This window comes from Panthera uncia, chromosome E1 (genome assembly GCF_023721935.1).
Source record: "Panthera uncia isolate 11264 chromosome E1, Puncia_PCG_1.0, whole genome shotgun sequence".
NCBI classification, from domain to species: Eukaryota; Metazoa; Chordata; class Mammalia; order Carnivora; family Felidae; genus Panthera; species Panthera uncia.
In genome coordinates, this window is record NC_064814.1 from 7,189,546 (window position 1) to 7,211,236 (window position 21,691).

General features: G+C 53.9%; 1 protein-coding gene across 2 annotated transcripts; it reads left to right on the forward strand.

Annotated features, from left to right (window-relative positions):
- The first annotated feature begins 1,069 nt into the window (after positions 1–1,069).
- Positions 1,070–7,549, forward strand: SLC35B1 (solute carrier family 35 member B1). 2 transcript variants are annotated; one of them, XM_049635865.1, is made up of 9 exons: positions 1,070–1,290; positions 1,955–2,058; positions 2,619–2,749; positions 3,010–3,040; positions 4,033–4,190; positions 5,176–5,302; positions 6,010–6,116; positions 6,280–6,433; positions 7,011–7,069. In XM_049635865.1, the coding sequence occupies exons 1-9, from the start codon at positions 1,079–1,081 to the stop codon at positions 7,061–7,063; spliced, it is 1,077 nt and encodes a 358-aa protein (XP_049491822.1). In that variant the 5' UTR covers positions 1,070–1,078; the 3' UTR covers positions 7,064–7,069. The 2 variants fall into 2 exon arrangements, with proteins under 2 accessions (XP_049491822.1, XP_049491823.1); XM_049635866.1 differs by lacking the exon at positions 4,033–4,190 and having other exon boundaries at positions 1,080–1,290; positions 7,011–7,549.
- Positions 7,550–21,691: the final 14,142 nt, after the last annotated feature.

Sequence of the window (21,691 nt, forward strand, 5' to 3'; positions counted from 1 at the left end):
GTCAGGCCCGGAGTGATGGGTGTGGTGCTGCCCTGAGTTTCCTTCCTTTGCCTGAGGCTGTGCCAAAGGAGTGAGCTGTTAGAAGCAGAGAAGGAGCCTCTACCCAGATAGCAGCCCAGAGTCCATTGATTAAGTGGCACTTGGGGGTTGTAGGGGAAAGTCCTGGGGTCTTGCCCTAGCTCTTGATGCAGGCCCAACACTTGGGTGAGGGAGGGGTCCAAAAAGGCGGTCCTTTAATGGGAAAGAATCTGGAGGGTGGCAGGCCCATTGCTGGGGATGCATAAGACCCTGGAGAAAAGCCACTTCCATTTCCACTTCCAGGAGGTGAGGAAATCCGATCAGAGTTGAGAAAGTGTCAGGACGAATAATGCCTTAAACTCGCACAGCGCACTTCACGGTTTACGAAACGCTTTTCACAAACCTCGGCCCATTTGATCCTCAGAACAGCTGAGAGGCGACAAGGTGACTAATACTAATTGAGGCCGGGAAAACTGCCGCTTGGCACGGAGACAGCACGCGTAGGTTAGCCTAACCCTTGGAAGCCTACAGATGTGCTCTGGAAGGAGGACCGCTCTCAAACGCCTGGTCTTCGGGCAGAGGGCGAAGCGCTGACGCGTGGCAGCAGCTAGGGGGCGCTGAGGTTCCACTGAGACTTTCCTGGCGTTAGGACCCAGCGGAAGCCTGACCGCTGACTGGGAAAGAGACGGGGGGATTTGCCCAGCTGGCCGCAACCTCCTTCCCACTCACCTGTCTGTCTTCGCACAGCGCAGCCAATTGCTGACCTCCACATCCTCATACGTCATCACTCCCCGCCCGCCTAGCTCGTAGGCCATCCCGTCGAGCTCCGGGTCGCAGCTGTCCTCGGACTTGCCTGATCGGAAGAGCTCGAGGGCGAGGAATTAACTTCGGGGCGGCTGGCTCTCTTGGCCACCAGGGTCGAAGCCAAGGTTTCAGGGTAGATCTCCTTTCCTTGGGAGTGGTTTCCGGGTCCCGAGGCGTTTCCCCCTCGGAGGCCCTGAACTGGCACCTCTGGCGGTGGCTGCTGGGGCCTGCTGAGCAGCGGTCGCATGCAGCTCCTATGAGGCCCCTGCCGCCGGTCGGCGATGTCCGGCTGGAGCTGTCCCCGTCGCCGCCGCTGCCGCTGCCGGCTGTGAGCGGGTCTCCGGTCGGGTCGTCCGGGCGTCTCATGGCCGCTAGCAGCTCCCTGGTGCCCGACCGGCTGCGCCTGCCGCTCTGCTTCCTCGGCGTCTTTGTCTGCTATTTCTACTATGGGATCCTGCAGGAGAAGATGTGAGCAGATCCCCGGGGCCGGAGCGCATGCTTGACCCCCTGTCTCGCCCCTGTGTCCGCGTTCGCGGGCCTCCCGCCCCTGAGCAGGGTGTCCCCTCGTGCCCGCCCTCCCAGCACCCCGACCCCTTGGCAGCCGCCGCTGTGCCTGCTCAGGTTTCCAAAACGCGAAAGTTGGTCTCCGAATTCTCGGGACCTGGTTAGTTTTCTTCCCTTGTTTTTCTTCCTTTTGGATCTGAAAGGCCTGCGTTTTACAGGCTGAGAATTCTACCCCCACACAGGTTTGCGTGCCTGTGCCGCCGGCTCCTCTTTGGTCCTTCCAGATGTTTGCAGACCGCGGGTTCTTTTGCCCTGGGCTCTGCTGCTGTAGCCCGTACCCCTTCATCCGCTGCGTGGGGTACCTCGTTTCACCGTCTGATGTGCCACGTTTCCTCTAGCTCCATCCCCTAGTCTACGGGATTCGCAGGCCGGGATGTCTGGTTTCTAGATCCATTAAAATCAGCCCCTCTTGCGAATGAGGCCAGTGATCCTTACCAAACTGCCCCTTCGTTCAGAGAAGCAAGATCATTTTAAAGCTTTTCGTGGTTCCGGACATACTAGATGACCCTGAGGGAAACACACTAATTCCTCTCCTTCCCCTCCCCCCCCCCCCCCTTTTCGTTCTTAGAACAAGAGGAAAGTATGGGGAGGGAGCCAAACCGGAGACATTCACTTTTGCCTTAACCCTGGTCTTCATCCAATGTGTGATCAATGCTGTGTTTGCCAAGATCTGTGAGTACCTGTATAGTAATGCGTTGCGCGCTCTCTCCCTACCCACCCGGCTCCCAAGACCTCCACCCTCTTTAGCACTTTCGCAGCCTCTCTGTTCAGTGTACCAAACGAATGGCTTTGGAACGGGGTACAACCCTGTTTCCTCAAATCAGACCAACTTCTGAGTCAGAAACGTGCAGAGAATGGGCCTTCTGTGTTCCAGATCCCCACGGAGAATCCTTACTTTTTTTTTCTTTTCTGTTTCCCTTTGATTTTCCTTTATGCATTAGCTTCAAACATGTTTTGAGCTTCTCTCTTTGTTCCCTGGGGGCTGCATCAGGGCTAACTAGTCCCTTGAACTGAATGAGCCCCCATCCCTGCCCTGCATGTGGTCTTGGGTTAGGCGTAGGTGAGACTGGGGAGCGTAATCTTCAGAGACTTCCCAGGCTAAGAGGACAGAAATACCTTGTGCTGCTCGTCTTATTTGACAGGTTCCTTTCATGTGGCTTCCGACTTTTGCTCAGTAGTCCATCCTGGGCCCACCAGGTTTCTCTTAACATGTTTTTTTTGTCTTCTCCCAGTGATCCAGTGTTTTGACACCGCGAGGGTGGATCGCACTCGGAGCTGGCTCTATGCTGCCTGCTCGGTCTCCTATCTGGGTGCCATGGTCTCCAGCAACTCAGCACTACAGTTTGTCAACTATCCGACTCAGGTGAAACCTCAGGGTGGGAGGAGGGTCGGCTCAGCAGTAGTTGGAAAAGAACGAAGGCTCCTTCGCTCGGGCCCGTGGCTTAAATAAAAGGAGAATGGGTTGGGGAAATGCAGAGGGCAAAGAACTAGAGAGCTGAGGTTTAGCGGTGGTGGGTTGGCCTGTGGTTTCTGCTGCAGGCCCCACAGTTACTCATCCTGACGTAGCACGGGGCCTGGCACGTCACCGATGGCTCAGATATTATTTGCTGAATTTAATTTCAGGTCCTTGGTAAATCCTGCAAGCCAATCCCAGGTAAGCAGCAGAAGATGGTCCCCATCTACCGTCCTCACTCTTCCTGTCGGAAGCCCTCTACTCCTCTGCTAGAGCTGTGTATTCCTTCGGATTCGTCATCCCATCTCCGCTATCTTGAGAGTCGTCCCTCCGTCCCTTCCTGCTGCCATCCTGTCATCCGTATCACTTCCTGTGGTGTTGGGGGTGCATGAGCTAGAGGCTGACCTAGTCTGCTTCTCGTGCTGGTCATTTTGGCGTCCCGTGTGTTTACGTGGTCATTAGACACTATAAATCCTATTTTGGGGGCGCCTGGGTGGCTCAGTCGGTTAAACGTCCGACTTCGGCTCAGGTCATGATCTCGCGGTCCGTGAGTTCGAGCCCCGCGTCGGGCTCTGTGCTGACAGCTCGGAGCCTGGAGCCTGTTTCCGATTCTGTGTCTCCCTCTCTCTCTGACCCTCCCCCGTTCATGCTCTGTCTCTCTCTGTCTCAAAATTAAAAAAAAAATAAAAAAACGTTAAAAAAAATTTAAATCCTATTTTGTTGTTAAATCCTATTTTGTTGAAATAGGATTTGTTGAAATCCTATTTCATGCTCAGGGTGGAGCCCGACTCGGGGCTCCATCCCACAACCCTGGTCATGACCCAAGCCAAAAGCAAGAGTTGGATGCTCAACCGACTGAGCCACCCACGCGCCCCCTCTCAATCCCATTTTGATCGTCAATTTCTTTCTCTAAATCTCTCACTCTTTTCCCTTATCCCCACCCTTGCCTTGTTCCTTCTTGGACCTTTCACCTTTGTTCTCTCCCTTTTCCCTGCCTTATACCCTTTGTTCACTCTGTTGCCCAATCATCTCTGTCTGGGAGCCAGCCTTGCACACCTTCCTCTTACCGTCTATAGGCCTTCCTTCTCAGACATTGTTTTCTCCCATGAGTCTTTTCTTGGCCCTCCAGAGAAGAGTGGTGGGCTCATCAGTGCCTGTGGGTACCGGAATTTTCCACTCTTTCTTCCCTGTAGTCATGCTCCTTGGAGTTACCCTCTTGAAGAAGAAGTACCCAATGGCCAAGTACCTGTGTGTGTTGCTAATTGTGGCTGGAGTGGCCCTTTTCATGTACAAACCCAAGAAAGTAGTTGGGATAGAAGACCACACAGTTGGCTACGGAGAGCTGCTTCTGGTACGTGGTCCTCGTGGGAAAGGCAGCCTTTTCCAGTAATCACAACCAAGGAGCATCCCCACCTGGGGTTATATGTCTTGAGAGAGATCGTGGTGCTCCGTATGCCCCCCACTTCTGGTCTTTGCCTCTTGCTGTGTGGCCCCTGGCTCTGCGAAGGCCGTAGCGGGAGGCCTGAAATATTTAACTACAGCTCAGCCCTCCTGGGGAGGGGACGACTCCGAGGCCTGCATTTAAACACTGGTGTGAGGCCAGAGCAAACAGGGAAGGAATAGTGTGTCTCTCACTGTAGCTTTTCTGAGAAACCTGGAAGCCAGAGTTTAAAAGAAAAGTACAGTAACTGTTGCTTGCTGTGTATTAGGCATTGCCCCCAGTGGCTTACCTATTCGTTGGTTACTTTTTACAACGATAACCTTACAACGTACGTGGTGTTCTCTTCGTTTTCCATACGAAGGAAGTGAGACACAGAGAGGTTAAGTCCATTGCCGTGGTCACACAGCTATTAAGTGGCCAGAGTTCGTGGCTAACTTTGCCTGGGGTTCCAATCTGGGCGGTGTGACTGCAGAAGCCAGTCCAGAGCACTGCTCCAAGCCGGGAGGCCAACACGCCAGGACTAGATTCCCTGTCCTTGCTATAACAAAATACATGCGTCATCACAATGTGTTCCTCTGGCCCCTGCACACGAAGCTTCATGGCGTTGTGTTGGGAAGTGGGAGGCGTCCCGTCCTACTCTGATTACATTATGACTGTTGGGGCTCAGATAGGCTGTCGTTCTAGTGTCTGGGGGGCGGGGGGAGTGAGCTATCGTGATCTCTCCTGACCGCCCACCCGTGACCGCTCGGCAGCATTTTGTTCTGAGGGACTCTGTCCTAAGGCAGCGGCTTTGTGAGGAGGTCTCAGAAAACTGAGAGTACCGTGTCCTGGGACGGGGGGTGGCGGTGCGGCCTGGTGGCCTCACTGCCGGCTGCACCCTCCCTCTCTTTTCCAGTTACTGTCTCTGACCCTGGACGGACTGACAGGCGTTTCCCAGGACCACATGCGGGCTCACTACCAAACGGGTTCCAACCACATGATGTTGAACATCAACCTTTGGTCGACATTGCTGCTGGGAGCTGGTAAGGAGCAGTTTTGCTGTTCTTTCCGTTGTGTCACCAGAGGCCAGACCACCCTCCGCCAGTTGACCCCCAGCGCAGAGGCCAGTTGCTAACTTTGCCCAGGCCAAGGGTCTTTCTTGGCTCAAAGGGGCCCTTCTGTCCAGCCCCCCGAGAAACCTTCCTGGAGAAAGCTTCCCAGCAGGCTGTGCTTGCTACTCATTGCACAGTCAAGGCTGGGTCACGGGGGTGCCTTGGGAACCCAGGGAGAGAGATGAGATGTTGGTATTTGGCGTGTACCGAGTATAGTTCGAATGTGGACGCATTTGCTTTTAAATCAGCGCTTCCTAACCTGTTTTTCAAATCCGGACACACGCGGGAAGTATTTTTTGTACAGCCCGGTGGGCTTCACGGAGGAGGCTGCCGATGGCTGGAGGTGACCAGCGCTCGGGGCTCCACTGAGCTGGCGATGCGTGGGGCAGTATCTCCCCAACACGCGAGGATCCCTGATTCCAGTGGCTTTGGCAGAAGCGACGAATCGATTCCCAAGCGTCTCTCGGAAGAGTCTTCAGTTAGTTTCTCTAATCGGAAGACTAGGAGGCTGCCTGACGGGACAGTACAGACTCCTTCCGCGCATTCCCCTGTGGGGTACTCCAGTGGGTTGTGCGCAGGCACGCGCACCGTTACAGGCATGGGATGTGCGCCACTCACCCCCAGACGTCTTTCCCTAGGAATCCTGTTCACTGGCGAGCTCTGGGAGTTCTTGAGCTTTGCCGAAAGATACCCTACCATCATCTACAACATCCTGCTCTTTGGTCTGACCAGCGCCCTGGGGCAGGTGAGCGCATCACCACGGGGTGGCGTGGCTTCCCTGAGAGAGACTGACCCGGCTTGGGGGGAAGAGGGTGGGCCGAGCGAGCCCCGACGGCCCCTCGCAGACCTTAGACCTGGTGGCGGGTCCCCGAGAGCCAGGCCGACCGCCACGTTCTCCGTCTCTCTAGAGTTTCATCTTCATGACGGTGGTGTATTTTGGCCCCCTGACCTGCTCCATCATCACGACAACTCGCAAGTTCTTCACCATTTTGGCCTCTGTGATCCTCTTTGCCAACCCCATCAGCCCCCTGCAGTGGGTGGGCACCGTGCTCGTGTTCTTGGGTAAGTTGCCGGCAGAGCTGGCCTCGCTGGGCACACGGAGGGTGACAGCGCTTGGGATACTTTCTTCCCCCCTGAAACGTTATACTCATGAAATTTATGTCGTTATTTTAGAGAAGACGTTTTTAAAAGAGGAAAGGAAAAAAAAAAAAAAAAAGAGGAAAGGAAGCATCGCACCTAATCCACCCTTCCTAACGTACGTTTCATTTTAGTGATGTTCCTCCGGTGACTTAAGTTTCCCCACGCACCGAATAGGATAAAATCATTATACTTACTCCCTACTGATTGGTGCTGCCGTGGATGCGCTGAGAGAACTAGCTAAGAAGTCTTGACGTTCTTTTCTTTTCGTTGTACCGTATTTTATTCTATATATGTAATTACCTGTATCTTGGTGATTTTTTTTTTTTTCCCCTCCGAGGGAGTCCACTAAAACCGGTGTTTGCACGTTAGTTTTATTTAAAGCTCCCAGTGTTGGGGGGAGACTAAGGCTGACCGTCCCCTCCCCTCCCCCTACTCTCAAAATCATTGGTAGGTTGCATTTCTCCTCATAAAGCTAAGCCCATCTTTTCCCTTTCCTTAGGTCTCGGTCTCGATGCCAAGTTTGGGAAAGGAGCCAAGAAGACGTCCCACTAGGAACAGAGAGACTACCTTCACTTCAAGCATATTTAAGTTATTATCTCAGATACGGACATCTCTTGGGCAAATGGACACAATAGGGAAAAAAGACTGGGACTGGGTTCCAGTCTGTTTGGGGTTTTTTGGTTTTGTCTTGTTTTTTGTTTGTTTTTTTTTTTAAGAAAAGGAAGCAAAAATCACATATTCTGAAAGAAGCCCTTGGATTTTAACAGGACAGAGTTGGCAGTTTCTGTTCTGGCTGACCGGGAGCACAGCCCAGGGCAGAGACGAGAGCTGACGCTCTTTGCCCAGGCTTCCTGCCGGCTGTAGGTGCCCTGGTTGGGTGGCTAATTCCCCCAAGCGCCCAAGCCTTGCCGGGAGGAACTTTAATAGGTTTGCAGTTGTGATTGTGGTCTCCGCTCCCACAGGTGACGGTCCAAACACGCCAGGACGGGGGGCTGGCCGTTAGAGCCAGAGAATATGAAAATCACTTCCTCTCCTCAAGCTCTGCTGGGCAAATCTGTCTTTAAGAACTCCAGATTTCTTCTTTCCTCAAGAAACCTCTCTTGAAGTCGGGGGGGAGGGAAATGAGTCCAGAGCCACAGCGGCTGCCGTGTTTTCACGTTTCCCCGCGGCCTCCCCTTCGGCCGGAGCTCGCGCGAGCCCCGAGTGGAGACCCAGCGTATGTATCATGAACAGCTTGGGAAGGTCGCTTCCCTCCCTCCGTCTCTGTGTCTGTTCTCGGTCCACCTGGTCCCCTCCTGGGGAGGCCGGATTAATCCTATTCCCCTGTCCCCGTCAGCTGCTAAAGCATTGCGGTCCTCCTGCCGCCGAGGCTGTGCCAAGGTGTCCCCATGCCAGCTCCTGCCTGTTGAAAGGGATGCTGGCGGAAGGCATGGTGGCTGGGGCCTGGCACAGAGCCTCTGTCAAGTTTCCTGGGTGGCAGTGGCGGGGGGGGGGGGGGGGGGGGGGAGAAGGCGGAGCGTGGAGCAGAGCCACCTGCCCACTGCTGCCTTCAGAGTTGGAAACCGCAATCCTCCACGGGCCGAACTTTACACATGAAAGTGCATTTCCACCAGCTGCAACTTTCACTCCATCTGTTCAGCAGCCCCAGCCCCTTGGCTCTCCAGATGGGAGCCCAGCCGCCTTCCTGAGCGGCTGCCTCGCCACCCCTACCCAGCCTTTCAAGCCAGCCTCGCTTGCGCTCCTGTCGCTCTCTAGGGGCCCTGGTGTCGCTGCAGTTCTGCCCCCAAAGGCCCCCTCTCATTCTGAACTCCTCCTTGAGAGAAGAGGTTTTAAGTACATCTGACTGAACTTCCTTCCTTCCTTCTCCACCCCTTCTCCCTCTCTCTTTTTTTTCCCCCCCATCCCAAAGTTTGCATCAGTTAGCTCCTTGGACTGATGGTTCTTTCAGACTGTCTTCTGTGGATCGGATAGGTGGCTAGAGCATGTATGTGACCGGGGCCGGGAACCTGTAGGCGATCCGCATGTGGGCCTGTTGTTCCAACCCTCGGACCAATCCCCTCCGCCTCCAGCCGCTGCCCTTCCCAGAGATGCCTGATACTAGGCACCAAGAGCAAGACAGAATCTTCAGCGGGCAGCGTGCCTCTCACCTGCCACCAGGGCAAGTACGTCCTACGTGCTGTGCGCCAAGAGCACGGTGCTGGCCTATCTGTTCAGTCCCGTCTGTCCAGCTAGCCCCTCCCTACTGTGCCACCTACTGTGAACTTGCTGGGAGTTGGAAGCTGAGGAGGACCAGTACTTACCCTCTGGGGGGGTTCACAGCCTACTAGGGAGACAGGTAAACAAATCACTGCGTCTCAGACGCGCAGAGCTAACAACGAAGTGTCTGGGCAAGGTGAGGCTTGAGCCCGAGTGTGGGAAGATGAAAGGAGGGCGGAACGGAGCCAAGCGGGAACTGGGGTTTTAAAATCCCTGCCCCCCCCCCCCCCCCCCCGCCGCCCTGACCCCGCCATCCTCCTGCCTTCAGTCCAAGTGGGAGCAGTGACCGTGCTGACGCGTCGCTCGGCTCAAATGGGACAGAGGTGAAGGTGTGGCGTAAGTTGCCATTGTGTTTTGGGCGGGGCATCCTTACCTACAGGATCGCGGGAGCCAAGCGCGCCAAGTTAGACCGAAGTCGGCAACATTCTGTTAGGGCTGAGACTGTGAAATACCAGACAAGTTCCGACAAAAGTAGTGTTGATCGCTAACCCTGGGCGGCCTGATGCCTCAGGTTGCTACAGATCAAAGGGCTTTCATCTGCAGTTAATTCTCAGCTATGTGCAGAAGGGAGGGAGCCCGCACACACGTTTCCCCAAACACTGTGTTTTTCGTTTGGGGTATGCTGTACTTAGGCCTATTTTGGTCAAGCCATCAGGTCGACCTCCTCGGCTGTTTATGCTCAGGCTGGTGGCAAAAGCGGCTTGTCTCCTTCCTGGACGCCTCGTAGCCTAGTGCGAGGGGAGCGACCCACCCGTGCGACTGGGGGTAAAAACCTAGGGCAGGCTATTCCGGAAGTAAACATTAAGAGGAGGATTCTATGTTGTTTTGAAAGGGACAAGAACGGGCAATCTTTTCAGGCGAGGCACTGAGGAACAGGTAGTGTGTTTTCCCACAGCCCCGCACACCCTTCCGAAGAGGACCGAGCAAGCACCTGTCCCTTACAGAGATGGAAAAGCAGATTAGGGAAGGCCGGATGACCCGTGGTAGGTCCTTGGGTATGTGCCCGAGAGAGAGAGAGAGAACTAGAACTCAAGTCCCCCAGGCCCTAGTCGCGTCTTAGACCTATGCCCTCAGATAGGGAGAAGCCAAGCCCCTCAGGAGGCCCGCTGCCTCTGCTGTCCGCTCCCGCCAGTCAGCGGGACAGTTTGCGCGTTTTATCAGTCAGTGGCGTGCTGGTCGCTTTCTCCAGATGCCGTGGCAGAGAAGTGTCATCGTGGGTCTCTCCACGATCGTTCAACCCCTCCCGCTGGGAACACGCCAGCTGTCTTTAGGAGCCGCGATCTCCTAGATTTATTGGACTCCTTTCCCCAAGCTCTGTAGTTCCTCAAAATTTGCCCTGACAACACTCCTGGGGAGAAGCTAGGGCAGGGCAAGTCTCCCCACATTTGGAATAGGGAGCCGGGAACCCACCCAGGCGCGTCAACCGGAAGACCCACGACCGCGGGAAGACGGGGCCCAGAAGCGAGCCTGTACTCCCCGCGGGTCGGGTCAGCAAGCGAAGCCAGTGGTTCCCGGCTGTTTGGATATCCTGGTCCAGCCGAACTGCAAATGATTTGGGGGGGGGGGGGGTTGCTGACAGAGGTGTTTCCATATTTTTTTTCAAGTGAGGACATTAAAAAAACAAAACGAGTATCAACCATTATGGCTGATCACAAGACGTTTTAACTCCCGAAATTTTTAGGAGGGGAGCAGGCTGTGGGGGTCAGGGAGCTTTCCGGGAAGGGCTGTAAGAGAGAGACTTGGCATCCTGCTCCAAGATCCACTCCCCAAATGTTCCGGCCATGGCTTTGACCAGAGCGCCCTGAGTTTTACTCTGGAAGGTTTTCACCTACGGATGAAGGCCAACTTCTGACAGGCATAGTCCTTACGCTGGGAACCGGTAGGCTATGCCTGCCGCGGCAAGAGGGTGGGAGGGGGAACAGAGAGGGTCTTGGAATAGGAAGTGATCTCATTCAGTGCCTTCCACTCGGCTGAGGCGCCAGTCCTCAAGGGCTGGTGGGTTCACTGTCCAAGTATGCCGGATTCCCTGTTCTTTCCAGGAGAGGTGGAGGAGGGAAGAGGTTCAAGGCCTGCGCGGAGGGGAGGGACGGAACGTTTCTTCCTGCCCACTTCTGTGTGTTGTCATGGTATGTGGGTGGCCAGAGCTAGCAAAAGCACTGCGTCTTAGTGAGGTTCGGGGTGGACACCGTTTCCTCCTACTCGGGGTCTAGAACTACCACATTGAGAGACCACAGCTCTAGAAGGAAAGTGTCACCCATGCGAAAGTTTGGGACTTCCTGAAATTGTATATAAAAGTGTGTGTGTGTGTGTGTGCGCGCGCGCGTGCGCATGCGGGCGCGCACGCATAATGACACCAGTGCTCACACACAAGTCAAGCCAGTGGGTTCACTTTTCTGTAACGAGCCCGCAGCTCTCTTCAGATTCTCAAAGGGGTTCGCACATAGGATCCACCGTAATCAGGGGGCTCGTTTCACGAAAAACGGTTTCCCAACAGACGGTTTTCCCAAAGAGAGCGGTGTAACTGGGCAGGCATCACCGCAAAACTCCAGCTCTTCTCGGAGGTGGCGTGGAGTGGAGGTTGCAGAGATACGCCAGGAGAGTAACCCACCCAAGTTCATTTCCGATTTTCTCCTGGCCCCTCCCGCGCCCTTTATCTGGGACTGTCAGCTTCAGCAAATAAAATCACGGGATGGGGGCGCCTGGGTGGCTCAGTCGACTTCAGCCTCAGGAGTTCCAGCCCCCATCAGACTTCGGCTCAGGTCATGATCTCACGGTTCATGAGTTCAAGCCCCGCCACTGGGCTCTGTACTGACAGCTCAGAGCCTGGAGCCTGCTTCGGATTCTGTGTCTCCCTCTCTCTCTGCTCCTCCCCTGCTCATACTCTGTCTCTCTCTGTCTCAAAAATAAGTAAGCATTAAAAACAAAAACAAAAACCCCCACAGGATGCCCAGCTGAATTTGAATTGCAAATAAGCAACAGGTAATTTTTTTAGTTTAAGTAGGTCTCATCCATACTACTATTAAAAATTACTTGTGTGATATTTGAGGCATACTTCTATGTGTTTTTTATCTGAGATTCAAGTTAGCCAGTGTTGTGTATTTATCCGACAAGATTGTGGCATTAGTCCTGAGTACACATGTTCTCGTGGGCTCTTCTTCTCTTAGATACATCACCCCTTGCAATCCTGTGTACTTCCGTTCAGGAAGCCTAACATTTTATTTATTTTTAATTTTTCCTCTTAATTTTCAGAGGCAGAGAGAGAGCATGAGCAGGGGAAGGGCAGAGAGAGAGAGAGAGAGAGAGAGACACCGATTCCGAAGCAGGCTCCAGGTTCCGAGGCATCATCACAGAGCCTGATGCGGGGCTCGAACTCACGAACCGCGAGATCACGCCCCGGGCCGAAGCCGGCCGCTTAACCGACTGAGCCACCCAGGCGCCCCGAGACCCAAGCGTTTTGTAATTTCCCCTTTGGGCCAGAGGAGCTGCAAGCCTAGACTCAGTCGGCAGGGGGCACCATTTTCTCAAAATAGATCCCCCGGTGGCCTTGCAGGGGTCTCAGAATGAGGAAGTGGGGCATTGAATTGAATTCTATCTGCTGTTCCTGTCTTCCCTCTGGAGCTCACTTCACATCTCGCGCCTTGCCAGACTTCTCTCCGAAACAAGAATTGTGATCCTTCAATCACTTCTCGGGGTCCGTGGTTACCGTCATGACGTGGCCTCATAAAAAGCGCTTCAGGTTCCCCCTGGAGTCTATTTTTCCCACCTCAACTCCTGCCAGGTGCTCCCACCCCTACGTGATCCCACCCACCTCACACTTGAGCTTCCCTGTACACTATTTACTGCCGTGCCTTTGTGCCCACACCTCCCTCTGCTCGGAATTCCCTTTCCCACCGGGTGTTTCTAGAGTCTCCATTCATTCAACACATTTTGCAAGCGTGTCCTGAGCCGGGCCGGGTCCCAGGCACTCCGCTGTGCGCCGGGGGTCGTGGGGAGGAGGCGGCCCACCGCCGTCCTTCCCCTCTGCAGCTCGCGATGAGGGGGAGGGGAGAAACAATACACCGGGCATCGAATCAACCAACTCCTTAAAATCAGTTCTGGGGTTAACCCGTCTGACGTCTTCGAGCAGAAGTGACGGTTCCTCTGATGGCTTTTCATTTGAAGGGTCCCAGATTCGAACACCTGCACCATTGTGGCAGGAAGGCACGAATGAATGAAGCGAGAGCCCGGTTGAAGTCAAGAGGGAAAGGGGTGGGGTGGAGAGGTGGGGAGGCGAGCTGTGGCCTGCCACAGACCTAGAGGGTGTGTCCCATCCAGAGGGGACAGTGGCTTATCACCTCTTTCCGATTGTCGCCAAATCTGTCATTTCAAAAAGAAAGGCAGAAGTACTCATTTTTACGTGAACTCTCCCAGCCAAAAAAAAAAGTTTTTTTTAAATGTTTTTTTTTGAGAGAGACAGACAGAACGTGAGCAGGGGAGGGTAAGAGAGAGAGGGAGACACAGAATGTGAAGCAGGCTCCAGGCTCTGAGCTGTCAGCACAGAGCCCGACTGCGGGGCTCAAACCCATGAGCCGTGAGATGGTGACCTGACCCGAAGTCAGACGCTTAACCAGCTGAACCACTCAGGCGCCCGTCTCCCAATTTTTAAATTTTTTTTAACGTTTTTTTTACTTATTTTTTTGAGACAGGGAGAGACCGAGCATGAACAGGGGAGGGTCAGAGAGAGAGGGAGACACAGAATTGGGACCAGGTTCCGAGCGGTCAGCACAGAGCCCGACGCGGGGCTCGAACTCACGGACCGCGGGATCGTGACCTGAGCCGAAGTCGGCCGCTTAACCGACTGCGCCACCCAGGCGCCCCTCAATTTTTAAAATGTGTTGCTAAGCTTAACGAAACATGCCCACGGGGTAGATCTGGCCTGTGGCCACTAGTCTGCCGCGTACCATGTCGTACCATGTCGCAACACTGTGTCGCAGCCTCGCATCTGAGTAATATTTACGTACCTTTTCTCCCCCAAGACCGTGTCTTTGTGTCATCAGCCCCTGCCCACCGTGACCGGTAGGCGGTAGGTGTCAACCATCAATCAGTTCGGGGAAGGGCCGCAAGCAGGGAGGGAGGAGGGGCACCAACCGGGAACCACAGTTTGTTGATGGAAATTCTCGGTACCACTGCTTTAGGCGTGGGACAGATGGAACAAGGAAGCCTGAACCAATTTATTGCCGAGTGTGTGTGCGTGAGTGTGAGTTCCCATGTTGGCAGGTGTGACAGCTGGAAAATGTGCCTAAGGGCCATTAGCTCCTTTCTTGCTGGGCTCCCAAGCCCTCCCTCCCTATTCTTGGCGGAGGGGAGGGAGGGGAGGGAGGGTCGTCAAAATGACCCTTCACCCTGCACGGGGGGGGGGGGTGGGGGTTAGGCGGGCGGTAGAGCGGCGTGTCGGGAAAGGGGGGAGGGGGCGGGGGTGGGCGGGGGAGGGGGGGAGTCAAAACACCCAAGGCAGTGAGGAGGACAGGGGTGGCTTAGACTCCTCACGGCAGCCCCTCGGGGACAGAGCGGGAGCTTGGCCACCGGAGAGGTCTGCAGATTTCTGCTGATGGAATGCTGTCCTTTTTTTTTTTTTTTTTTTTGCTTTTTTTTTTTTTTGGGGGGGGAGCGGGGGGGGGGGGGGGGGGGGGGGGGGGGGGGGAACACAGCATCGGAAGCAGGCTCCAGGCCCTGAGCTGTCGGCACAGAGCCCGACGCGGGGCTCGAACCCACGAACCGCGAGGTCATGACCTGAACCGAAGTCGGACGCTCAACCGACTGAGCCACCCAGGCGCCCCTGTCCTTTTTTTTTTAATCGACAGCGGATATTGCCTTGGGACCCTGTGGTGCATCTCGTGTGCATTCTAACCAACCCGGACGAAAAAGGCCGTGTCTTTGGCAAATAGACACCCGGGGCTTAGAAAGTATATTTTGTGTGTATTTTCAGGAGAAGTTAACTAGATGGTGCAGGAATCAGAGCCTCCGTCTCGGCCCCAAAATCTCGCGTGAGGTCTGGAAAATGCGATTTTCTGAATCAGAGCGTGTGGAGAGTCCTGGGGACAGCCTGAAGAACGCTGGAGTCAGCCTTCAAGCAGGACTAAGGGAATTTCGGCCCCAAGATTCTCTCTGTGGTGAGACGTATCTTGAACACCAAGGTCACCTGCCAGCCTCCGGGCACGGCGCCTCTTTCTCCCTACCAAGGGCTTGGCCAGGCAGGAGCTTCGAAGCAAGGCTTCCAGGAAGCAACGTCTCCCACGGGCGGTGCTGACTCAGCCCGGACTCCAAGCTTTCAGTCTGGTCCCTGTCCCAGCGTAACCAGCAAAGCAGGGGTGCCTAAGGGACTGTGGCCCTGGGCTGCACGGCAGCTGCTGGGAAGAGGGGAACGCGGGGCAGAGACAGTGGGGCACAGACTCTGAACGTTGTTCAGGCTTTTGCCAAGGGAAAGAGGGAGGGGACCCAACGGTGGCTTGAGTCCTCCGGGTTCCAGCACCCTTTGATGAGCTCTATCTTTTCTCCCTACATCCCTGGCGGCAGGGACGGTGGCTAATCCAGTGGTTTGCATGTGGGGACGAGAACGTATGTGGAACGTTCCCTGGCCCTCGTTTCTAATCTGACAGGGGCGGGGGTGAGGTGACTGGCCATCTCTCGGACTCTCCAACATCCTCTTTCCCCAGATGACCCCACTTGGATGAAAAAGAGATCCCTTCTCCTTGTACCCTCCTGACCTTCCCCACGAACTACCCAATTCCTTCCACCTCTGCTTCCTGCTTCTCCCCTCCCTCCCCTCCCTTCCTTGGTCCTTTTGCTGTCATTTTCCTCTCTCCGTACTCCTACCTTCTCTCTCTCTCTCCCTTCCTCTTTCTTTCTCTCTCTCTCTGTCTCCGTCTCCGTCTCTCTCCCGGTGGTTCTGACAGCAAATCCTTTCCCTGGCACAGGCCCTCAACTTGTTCGCCAGCCCTGCTGGGTTACGCTCCTCATTCTGTGGTTTCTATCCAATTATCCCTCTGGCCGGGCTCGTTGGGAGCCCTCTCCTCTGGCCGCCCTGCCTCCTGCCTTCCTGCTGCCGCCGCTGCTATCACCCATAACTCATTTCCACTTGGGGATGGGGGTGGAAGACCGTTCGCAACAAACTGGGAAATGTGTGGCGATCCCATCTGCCTTCTACTCCGAGGGCCCCAGAAGAGGTCAGGGAACCTTCGGGGAGAGGACATCATTTCACAGCACAAGAAGGGCTGCAGGATCTAGTCTTAACGAACGCGGGATCAAAAGGTTTTTTTTTTTTTTAGAGACAGACGGTCCTTCAAAACAAGGGCCCAGTGACAGGGCGGACCGGAGGCCTTTGCCACAGAAAACAAAGCTGTGACTCAAAGGCACCACGTAGACGCTTCCTTGCTCATCCACGTTCCTGAGTTGAATGTCTTTGGCTTGGGAATCAACTTGGAGGCTTTTCCAACATAGATAAAAATAGAGCTCATAAATGCCATCACAGGCACTTTCCGATAAGGTGGCCTTTTAAGGGAAGACTGAACTCCCAAGCGGAGGGTGTGAGTCAAAGAGCCTCTGAGTGGGTGCCCAGCGATGACCAGCCTGCTGACCGGCCCGTGGCCAAACAGTGGAGGAAGGAAGGAAAAGCTGCTGGAGGCGTGGGTGCCTGAAACCGTAGGAACCAAGGTCCTGAGACAGCTGTTTATCTCACCCATCCATCCCTTCATTCATCATACGAGCATTTATCTGAACACCTACTGTGGGCTAGGAAAGCCGCTTGGCACTTGACACGATAGAGACAAAGAAAAAGGAAATCCCTTCCCCCATGGAGCTTACCACCCAGGGACACAGAGAGGGGCCGGGCGAGCACGATTCAGGGGTCGAGTGCAGTGGGAATGGGAGATCCAGCTCAGGGTTGGGGGGCACGCACAGCTTCCTGGAGGAACAGAGGGTAAACCAGAGCCTAGAGGATCAGTAGAGAATTGGCCAAGGGAAGGTGGGGGTGGCGGCAGGAAAAGGCGTGGGGAAGATTGTTTTGGTAGGGAGTAACGTAACGGCATGTGCCAAAGAGAGAACCTGGCTTCCTTGGGGGAATTGAAAGTAGTTCTTAGCGGTGCTGCTAAGTGGGGCAGGGAGGGCAAGACAGCCCCTGGAGACAAAGGCAAGGGTCCCTGGTAAAGACCCTCTGGCCCTATCAGGGAGTACGCGGCCTTGATCCTCCTGAGGGTGATGGAGAGCCGTGGAAAAGTGGCACGCAAAGAAGTGAGTCCATCGGATTGGCATGTTAGAAAGCTCACTCAGGCTGCAGAGCAGAGAATGATCAGGAAGGGGGAGACCAGAGGCTGGGAGGCCAGCGAGGAGACTGCCATGATCCAGGGAAGAATCGGGGCAGCGTCCGTGAAGATTGAAGTAGGCGGCGCCGGGCGCAACCGAGGTACAAAATTGCCAGAACGCGGTGTCGCATCGGGAACGTGTCAGGGGAATCGGGGACCGTTCCCAGTTCCCAGGCTTGAGCTACGTGGTGAGACAGAGAACCCTGGAGGAGAAGCACGTTTTAGATCCACCATTAGGTGCCTAGGGGGCACCCACCCGAGGATGTCAGACGGCCGGTTGGGTGTGTGAGTTGCAAGCTCCAGAGAAACACCTGCCTCAAGACGGATTTGGAAGATTCTTTAGCAGACGGGTGGCGGGGGGGCGGAGAGAGTGAGGGAGCGAGCCAGGGGCAAGTGAAGACAGAGGCACTGAACAGAATCTAAGGAAAACGGATCTAAAAAGGATGGCCAAAGACAGAGGCCCCAAAGGAGACCCAGAAGGAACAGCCAAAGAGGATGGAAAATGGTCTTCTGCTGTGGGCCTCCTTCTGCTGCCAAGAGTGCCCGACCTGCCTTCAAGAATTCACCCCTCCCTGTTCTGGGCCCTGGGGGCCGGATCCTAGGGGAGCGATGCTGGCTGGCTCTGCCTGACCCTCCTGACCCACCTCCCACAGCCCTACCGCTTGCTTGCTGTTCCCAACCCACGCTCATTTCCCTTGAGTTTCACAAAGACTCCATGTTCCCTCTGGCCTGAGAACCTTCATGTCTCTGGGCTCTTTTCCTTCCTCAATCGCCTTCTCCACACCCCTCGCCTACTGATCTTCCATGTATGCCACCAACCTCTGCTCAAGCCTTCCCTGACACTCATTCATTCATTCATATTTGTTCAGTGTGTACTCAACACCTTCCACCCACGTGTCAGCACTGTGCCGAATGCTGGGACATGATGGAGAGCAGAACAGGCTGCTGTGGAGCTGACAGGTGATTAGGGGAGACCGATACTAAGCAAATCCTCGAAGAATTAAAAATTGTTGTTGGGGTTACGAAGGAAGTCAACCAAGCGCCATGACAGAGGGTAACGGACGGTCCGTATTTGGGATAGGGTGGGTGGTCAGAGGAGGCTGTCGGCGGATGTGAAATTAAACTGAGACCCGAAAGCAGCAGCCATGCAAGAAGCAAGGGTGGAAGTGTTCCCCGCAGAGGGAACAGTAACCGAAAATGCCTGTGGAGGCGAAGAGCTTGATGGGCTTTACCAGTTCCAGGAACTGACGCATGGCCGGCACGGCGGAAGCAGAGACAGGGGGAAAAAGGGACACGAGACGTGGTTGAATAGACTATGGCAGGCGGTGGGACCAAGTCTGGATTTTATTCTTGGTACAACGAGAAACATTCAAAGGTTTCGAGCAAGGGGGGCAGCACAATCTGACTTATGTTTTAATTAGATTGCCCCCGTTGCTGAGTGAAAGAATGGATTGAGGGACGAGCCAAATGTTAGGAAGACTAATGAGGATCTCCTCGTTGCGGTTCAGGAAAAAGAGGGTGGTGGCCGGGTCTTGAGCGGGACTGGGAAGATGGAGAAAAGCGGGTAGATTCAAGGGATACTTTGCAACTAGAGCTCCCAGGAATTCCTGATGGATTCGATAAGAGGGACGAGGGGAAAAGAGGAATGATGCCCGGTTCCTGGCCTGAATGAGTGGAAAGGGAACCAGGCCGGCTTGGCTTGGCTGAAGCAAATCTTCCGAAGCCCAGGGCTTCAGAAGCAAGTACCAACTGAAAACCACTGGGTTGGAGAGGCTTCATGGTCCCTTCCGGTTTGGGAATTTTTTAAATTCTAAACTGAGAACTCTATGTGAATAGGGAAAATATTTCTGTTTCTTTTGACTTCTCCTGTAGTTAACACTGGTAGAGCTCTGTACCCAGGGAACATTCATTAAGTGCTAGTTGACTGTTCATTTTGGCAGAGACCTTCTATAATTTAATTTTAGATTAAATTCTCTTCTTTAAATTTTTTTTTTTTAACGTTTATTTATTTTTGAGACAGAGAGAGACAGGGCATGAACGGGGGAGCGGCAGAGAGAGAGGGAGACACAGAATCGGAAACAGGCTCCAGGCTCTGAGCCATCAGCCCAGAGCCCGACGCGGGGCTCGAACTCATGGACCGCGAGATCGTGACCTGAGTTGAAGTCGGACGCTTAACCGACTGAGCCACCCAGGCGCCCCTAAATTCTCTTCTTTAAAACTAGGACTCTAACCTAGAGTAAACTTTCAATTGAACCAACCCACCTTGATAAAGTAGAGCCATGGCAAGAATAAGCTAAAGTTGTAAAATCCAGACTAATTTCTACTTGAGTTGAGGCAGAGGAGAAAAAAATGTGTTTTTGCTAAACTAATTACCTACATTTGGGTATACGTTATTTTAGGGCAAATGCCAACAGGCAGTCCAATCCCGTTCACCATAGGACCAAAAAAAAAAAAAATCACTGAAAATAATTCATAACAGTGAATGATCTGTCTTTGCTAACATGCTCTTTGTTGAAAACAAATATTAACCTTCTAACACTTCTTTCGAAGCAACGACTTCAGGGTATTTTCAGACCAGGTTAAAGGTGCACGAGGTGGCCGTGTTGCCAGCCCGAGCCCACATTCAAAGAAAAGCTAGGGCTCAAACTTGCCACTTCCTCTCTTCTCTTCCCCGCGGCTGCGTCTTTGCCTGGCACTCGGCTCCTCCAGAAGCAGGTTTCCCAGCCGTGTTTCCAGGTTAAAACCTCAGAACTTCAATTCATCCGTGAGCATATGGATCACATCCTCGGATAACTACACCACGATAAGCCTTTCATTTTATTAAAGAGGGACGTGTTGATGGGGGGTGGGAGGGAGGGCGGGGTGGGTGATGGGTATTGAGGAGGGCACCTTTTGGGATGAGCACTGGGTGTTGTATGGAAACCAATTTGACAGTAAATTTCATATATTAAAAAAAAAAAAAAAAAAAAAAAAAGAGGGACGTAAAGTAACATAAGGCCTTTTACATGCCAAGCACTTTCGAACAAATATCATGTCGTCTGATGCCACTTATTACCCCGTGATGAATGTCCCGCTTCACCGGTGAGACGGGAGAAGGGGCCATCCGGCCTCTGACCAGCTTCCTGTTTGAGATGAGCCTTCTGCTGTGGATAACGTCGGTGAGAAGGAGTGCTAGCCACAACACCATGGATGCCATGACAGCAAGGCCTTTCTTCACGGCTCCCCATGGTGATCAGGGCCCAGGACGTTGACCAGGATCGGCCAACAAGGTGGCTACCTCCTGGGTTTTGGGTTTGCAGCAGGAGGCACGAAGACGAAAGAAGTTTAAGCAGCAGCAGAAGCCATAAGCCTGGCGGTGGCACTTTGTGGCCGTGCCCAGCCGTGGGACCTCTGGCCGCAGTGTCCTGCTGAGGAAAGTTGTTCTTCTTCCACAAGCCTTTGGTTTTCAGCCGGGTTTCCAAATCTGATTCTTCAGCTCCTGTCAGTTCTGGAGGCCAGAGGTATTTCTCCAGTAACTTCCAGTTTGGGTGGACACAGCCAGAGCTGGTACAGTTCCGGCAACCAGAGACCCTGACCCGTCTGTGAGGAAACAGATTCGAAGGCCAAAGAGCTTGTGCAGGGACCCCAGCTAACAAGTAGCAATGTTCTGGCTGAGAAATCGGTGCTGTTTACTTGATTCCGTGCTTTCCCAAAGAATTGGAAAGAGTTGGAGAAGAGGAATGAGCGTCGTGTACGGGTCAGAGCAGGGCTTGAAGACTTGCACCTATATGAACACTTACCCCCCCAAACCCACATTCAGTAACACCCATGAATGAGTGTATCTGCTCTATGCCAGGGACTCTGCTATGTTCAAATAGTATTTCAGTTAATCCTCAGATGGGGGACATTATTTTCTCCACTGGGTGGATAAACTGAGGCTGGCAGGGGTTTGTATTATAATAAGTGTTAGTGTTGGGTGTGAACTGGGGTCTCCAGACAAGGAGGCTGGAGCTCATTCATTAAGCCACAGCTCCCTTGCCGTGACATTTACTCAATCAATCGATATTTTCTCCACTGCCGATTTTCCATTAACCCCACTGTGGCCCCAGCACGACCTCATCAACGTGTTCTTGACGGCATGCTTCCTTGCGTGTGGTCTTAACCCTGGGTCCCAGAGTGTGATCATCTGTCTCTGTTCCTTTAGACTGGGAGCCTCCAGAGCACAGGGCCATGCCTCCCCACTAAGGATATTCCTTCCTGAACACACGTCTCTGATGTCCATGCGGGGCTCCGCCATGGCAGGCCACCGGCCTGGGGTCCGTTGACTGGCCAACCGAATCACTGTATCCAGAGGAGAGAAGGACTTCCTCTTGCCACAGCGCTCACAACACTGTGAGATGTGAGTTTGTCCTCCTCTTCTGTTCAGCCCTGCCTACCCCCACCTCCCTTACAGCTTCAAGGGAAATCATGCCTTTGCTTACTGGACTGTAAAACGGAGCTGAAGATCTTCATTTGGCAGAATAAATACGAGATGTCTTGCAGTCTTCTGAGGCAGAGCCCTTGCCCAGACCTGGCCCCTGATGGCCAATGAATACGCTGTCCTTTGTGT